Raw genomic sequence first — 6,000 nt, 5'->3', positions numbered from 1 at the left:
GGCAAAACACCGCTCCAAAAGCTGTAACCAATCCGGCAATCGGCATCGTGTAGCGTGACCAAAAAAAGTAGCGACGTTTGATTTCGGTGTCTTATTGTAATGACAGGGTGACACCTGCTGGCCTGTGGGGGTAATTACGGTTGTAGCTGCATTACATAATGCCTTGTTATGAAGCGGCGTGTCTGGGGTAAAGGTCAAGGGCGGAGTCAGTCGAGAAGCTCCGGGAACCAACCAGAAGCTTCTGGAAAGGGGGCGTGGCCAGAGGTGGAGCCAGGCCGCGCCAGGCAGGTATAAGGAGCGCCGGACCAGAACTTCGGGGCTGTGAGAGTGGGGTCTGGGTCCTGGTTGCGTTGCTGCCGTCGTTATCTCTTCGTCTTCGACCACGCGGCTGTTCTTCTGCAAGACCAGCTTCGTCGCCGCCGCTACGCTCGTCAGCCAGCCAGCGTAGCTTAGGACGGAGATGGGCGACGTGTTTGGACAGCCGAAGTGTAGCCGCGTGACGAAGTGTATCGCCCCGTGGGCTCTTAATAAATAATAAGCCTTCTACTAGACGTGTCGGAAGTCACTCACTACATTATTATATTAAGTACATTATACACAACATTCAACTTAAACAATGAAAACACTGCACGTTTTATAAATATATATATATATCACTCCGAGATTGGAGTGGTATGGTAAATACGGTAACTTTTAAAATGATATTTATTTTCGTCTATTTGTATGTTTATTTAAAGCCAATTTCACATAGGAAACACATTTTAAACACTACAGAACATAAACACAACACCTACACACATGTTATGCAAGAATGTGCAAAAATTTGCTATTTTAAATAACGATTCGTCGCGATATTCCGACGTTTTTGAAAATCCGGCACCCACCACTCCGAAGCCGCCGGGATAATCGATGGTCTACTGTATAATCGATGGTCGACTGTATAATCGATGGTCGACTGTATAATCGATGATCTACTGAATGACTGATGATCTACTGGATGTACACTCGCGAATTCTGGAGTCCGGCGGGTCGCGGATAGCGAATTAGTGTCCAGGACGACATTTCGCAACTCGCGAAACATCCAGAATCCCCAACTTGTGCATGAAGCGAGGCTTTCCCGGACTCGCAATCCAAGTCGCTTCGCTCACAACGCTGCCGCTGCCGCTGCCGCCTTTGTGAAGTCACAGGAGTCAGTCACCAACCAGCACCAACCAGCACGGCCGTATTCACATTCCTGTTTAATTGCCCATGTTTCACAACGCAGCCGCCACGTTCGCCAGGGCGCACTCGGACATCCAGTACCCCCCATGCCTCAAAGCGAGCCGGGAAACTTAAATCGTAGCCGCCTATGCACCCTATGGAATGCCGTCGCATTGAATGGGTATTGCCACAATTGATACTTTGAACACCTTTTTGCCATCTTTGCAGCACTGGGAAATAATAATCAAACGCCCCCCGCCGCTCAAGTGATCTGCCACATCGGGATTACAGCCAGTTGAACACGTCGACTTGGAAAGTGTTGCAAATCATAAGTGCGGAAAGCAATCGTCAGCATTGCTGCTCAAGGGAATTGGTAGATACAATAGGACATGCCACTCGAAAACGTACACTTGATCGGTATTGCCATTGCGATCTCGTGCCCATTGCTGGAGTGAAGTGGAGGATAACGCGAGAGGTTGCAGGCCTCCATGTTTACGAACGATCGGTTTACGACGTTTTACATTCACACAATCGGCAAATTGTGGACCCATCTTCTTGGTTCTTTCGGTAAAGTCACGTAGAAGGGAAATAATAAATTATACATCAAATAAAAATTCTCACGACGTTTCGGCCACAACACAAGCAGCCGTCCTCAGGTGAAGAAACAGAGATGTCGGAAAGACAGCGTCCGAATGAACACCGCCAAGCTTTGCAGCGTATATTTAAGCTGGGTTAGAGGAGGAGAGTGCCTTGACAAAGGAATTTACATATCAACAGCGGAATTAAGCATATTGATGGAAAATGCAGATATGGGATTAGTCACTCCTTGTGGAATGTGTAGGTGGTGTTTACATATCAACCGCGGAATTAAACATATTGACTTTACCGAAAGAACCAAGAAGATGAATCCCTGCAGTCACGAAAGCTTTAAATCGAAAAATTGTGGACCGTTTTTTTTTACGATTAGCGAAATCGAATTTCACGCGGCATGCGATCATCAAACAGAGCGCAGTGCCATCCATCTGCGTCTGGGCATCTGTTCAGAAGAGCTTCATAGCTGATCAGATTCCTCCTGCTGCGGTCTCAATAAAGATTCTGATCTGCCAAGAAGTCACGGTGTCACGAAAGGGCAAGAGCAACGCCTCCACGTCGCCCCTCCAAGCATCCCAACGTGCAGCAGACATTTTGTCGAGCTCCCCTGAAAAGGTTACCACACCCGTCAACCCATGTGGTTTACCCGCATTATTGTACACGGGAATTAAGTTAACACAAATTTTACCTACAGTAAAACCTTCGATTGCGAGCACAATTCGTTCAGGAAATGTGTTTGTAATCCAAAGCACTCGTATATCAAAGCACTCGTACATCAGTAGTGATCACGTGATGCTCGGCAGACAAAGCGTCTACACGTACTGCTCGTATTGCAAGACTTCGCTCGTTTATAAATATTTATTTCACAAATTTGCTCCTCTTGCAAAACACTCGCAGACCAAGTTACTCGCAGTCCAAGGTTTTCCTGTCTGTGTTTGTGTTTCTCCCTTGTGATGGGGCTTTGTAAGATGAACGTTGAGATTTATAAGGGAACGGGGTGACCACTGAGGTCTGAGTTGGTCTGTGATGGCACTGAGGGGTTGACAGGTTTGCGTTAATTACATCTGTTTTGAATTATGATTCGATTGCTTTAATGTGTATGTTCATTATAATTATTCTATTGTAAACAGTTGTATAGGTGGGGTGTATTGTCAGAATCAGAATCTGTATTTATCCTGGAGGAATAACTGACTGTCTGAAACACAGCGCTAATTTTTAGCATTACATTGGTGGGGACTTTCCGATTTCCGAAATTTCGTTTTTGCTCGCGTTTCTTAAAACGAAACTATTTTTTGTATTTATCCAGGTACCTGGGCACTAACGATATCAGCTTAACGGAGTTGCAAATCACGTGGAAATTTACAGCAGCAGCAGCCAAAAAAATCCGAACGCACGTCGATTCTAAATGTGGACGGAAACACCAGAGGAGCCGCAGAAAAATCCACGCGACCACGGGAAGAGAGACACGCAAACTCCAAATATACAGCAGCAGGCGTCAGGGTCGGTATCAAACCCACAACCTCCTGTATACCAGGCGAGGCAGTCAACATCTCCGAGCCACAGTGATAATGATGATGAGAGAGAGACACGAAAACTCCAAATATACAGCAGCAGGCGTCAGGGTCGGTATCAAACCCACAACCTCCTGTATACCAGGCGAGGCAGTCAACATCTCCGAGCCACAGTGATAATGATGATGAGAGAGAGAGACACGCAAACTCCAAATACACAGCAGCAGGCGTCAGGGTGGGTATCGAACCCACGACTTCCTGTATACCAGGCGAGGCAGTCAACATCTCCTAGCCACAGTGATGATGATGAGAGAGACACGCAGACTTCAAATACAAAGCAGCAGGCGCCAGGGTGGGTATCGAACCCACAACCTCCTGTATACCAGGCGAGGCAGTCAACATCTAGCCACCGTGATGATGATGATGAGAGAGACACGCAAACTCCAAATATACAGCAGCAGGCGTCAGGGTGAGTATCGAGCCCACAACCTCCTGTATACCAGGCGAGGTAGTTAACGTCTCACCAACGCGTCCTTTTCCCAAGTCGGGGCTAGACCTGTGGAAAGTATTGCTTGAAAACTCACACTAAGAACCATCAGACAAAGACGGTCACCGCACCGCGCGGCGCTTGCAGATCCGCTTCTGCGGCCGTCTGGAATGCTCTTCCTTCAGATATCAGGAAGCCACTGGAGTTATGCACTTTTAAATCATCATCTACATTGACAAACGCACTTCTTTAGAACTGCTTGTTGCATTTAGTTTGTTGTCATTCCCCCGCACCTACGATGAGCACAGTAGGCTCCGTTACGGTGCGACAGAAGTTCAACACACACACACAGATACGTACTTGATAATAGGCAGCCATTACCATTTACAAATCCACACAGCATTGCTTAAACAAATTGGAATATACAATTAAACTTGGTCTCAGACAAATGCAAAAACAAACCATACAACTGGATCGGTGTGTACAGCCCTCTCATACTGTCTACTCCCCGTGTCTCCTCCCCGTGTCTCCTCCCCGTGTCTCCTCCCTCCCCGTGCTGTCTCCCCATGTCTCCCAGTGTCTCACAGTGTCTCAGAGTGTCTCCCAGTGTCTCAACAGTGTCTCACAGTCTCACAGTGTTTCCCCATGTCTCCCCGTGTCTCCCAGTGTCTCCCCGTGTCTCACACTATCTCTCCATGTCTCCCTGTCTGAATGTCTCCCCATGTCTCTCCGTGTCTCACAGTGTATCACAGTGTCTCACAGTGTCTCCCAGTGTCTCTCCATGTCTCCCCATGTCTCCCAGTGTCTCACAGTGTCTCACAGTGTCTCACAGTGTCTCCCCGTCTCAGTTTTTTCCAGTGTCTTACTATGTATGCCAGCATCTCTCAGTGTCTCAATTCGTCCCCCAGTGTCCCCCAGTGTCTCCCCGTGTCTCCCAGTGTGCCTTAAAGTATCTCCCATTGTATCACCGTTTCTCCCAGTCGCACCGCGTCTCCCCGTGTCCCCCCGTGTCACCCCACCCCCCACCGTGTCATATCCCAGCTTCACATTGTGTCTCCCCGTGTCTCCGAGTCTTTCCCTGTGTCACTCTCCCGTGTCTCCTCCCAGTGTCTCCCCGAGTCTCCCCCCCCCCTGCCCACCCCGTGTCTCCGTCCCCGTGTCTCCGAGTCTCTCCCGGTGCCTCCTCCCCACTTCACAATGGCCGGGGCATCTCACAGAGCTCGCAGTGCGGGAGGCTGCCGTGGTTGGCGAACGTGCAGTAGATACAGTCCCACGAGCCCGCCTCCAACGCCTCCACCGCTCCCACCGCTCCCACCGCCGTCACCGCCCCCACCGCCGTCACCGCCTCCTCCACCTTCGTCTCGCTCCCCCCCTCTCCCGCCTTCGGCTTCGCGTGGCCGACTGCATGTGCACACAAAGGCAAAGGTCCCCCGTGTAGCCTTGAGAGACCGTCAGGGTGCGAGTGCTGTGAGTAACAAGCAGCAGCAGCGGAGACGGTGAAAGGCGGCCACTGTGGGGGGGGGTGGCCGGCACGACACCACCCAGCCGTGGTTATGTTCACCACACACCGCGCCAGGTATTCGTTTGGGGCCGAGTCCACCTAGGGGACGGGTTAATCGCTACCATCGGTGTTGGTGGTGGCCGTGAGTGGGAATCGAACTCGGGTCTCTACCGGGTTTATAGCACAGTGCGCTCACCGCTGCGCCACCACTCCCCCCCCACACAAACACACAAAGATCCCCCGTGTAGCCTGTGACAGGCTGTAGGGGCAAGTGCTGTTAGCGAGTAGCAGCGTCTATGAAGGCCGCCACGACACACGAGGGGGCGGGTGGCCAACACCACGCCCGGCCGCCTTTGTCTCCCCAGTGGTGATGTTGACACAACGCACCAGGTACATAGTTGAGGCCGAGTCGACCCAGGGGAGGCCCAGGAATGGTTCGGAGCGGGAATCGAACTCGCGTCACCAGGTACGAGGCGCAGCACGCCGAGTGCTGCACCACCGACCCCCCATGCCGACATCCACATTCACGTCACCACGGTGCTTGTGCCAGGCCAGGTGCACTTCGAGGCCACGTGAAGCGTCAAAGGCTCTCTCCTGGTAGGAGGTCACGGGACAGACCCAGCAGGTGCCATGGGTCGGCACACTGAGATCACTGGCAGATGCACCATCTGTGCCCCCTATTGCGCCAACTCTATTGCATTTTAGCCGCC

General features: G+C 51.0%; 1 protein-coding gene across 2 annotated transcripts in view; it reads right to left on the bottom strand.

Moving 5' to 3' along the window:
• Window positions 1-704: 704 nt before the first annotated feature.
• LOC144735407 (uncharacterized) overlaps window positions 705-6,000 on the bottom strand; it is a 53,656-nt gene continuing 48,360 nt past the window's right edge. For both annotated transcript variants that reach the window (XM_078617798.1, XM_078617799.1), the window contains exon 6: window positions 705-5,190. In XM_078617798.1, coding sequence (XP_078473924.1) covers window positions 4,982-5,190 — 209 coding nt within the window. In that variant the 3' untranslated portion in view covers window positions 705-4,981. The remainder of the gene's footprint in view (window positions 5,191-6,000) is intronic.

This window comes from Lampetra planeri, chromosome 55, assembly GCF_965212315.1.
Source record: "Lampetra planeri chromosome 55, kcLamPlan1.2.h2, whole genome shotgun sequence".
In the NCBI taxonomy this organism is placed as follows: domain Eukaryota; kingdom Metazoa; phylum Chordata; class Hyperoartia; order Petromyzontiformes; family Petromyzontidae; genus Lampetra; species Lampetra planeri.
The sequence above is the reverse complement of the archived record's forward strand: the minus strand, read 5'-3'. Positions and strand labels throughout refer to the sequence as shown.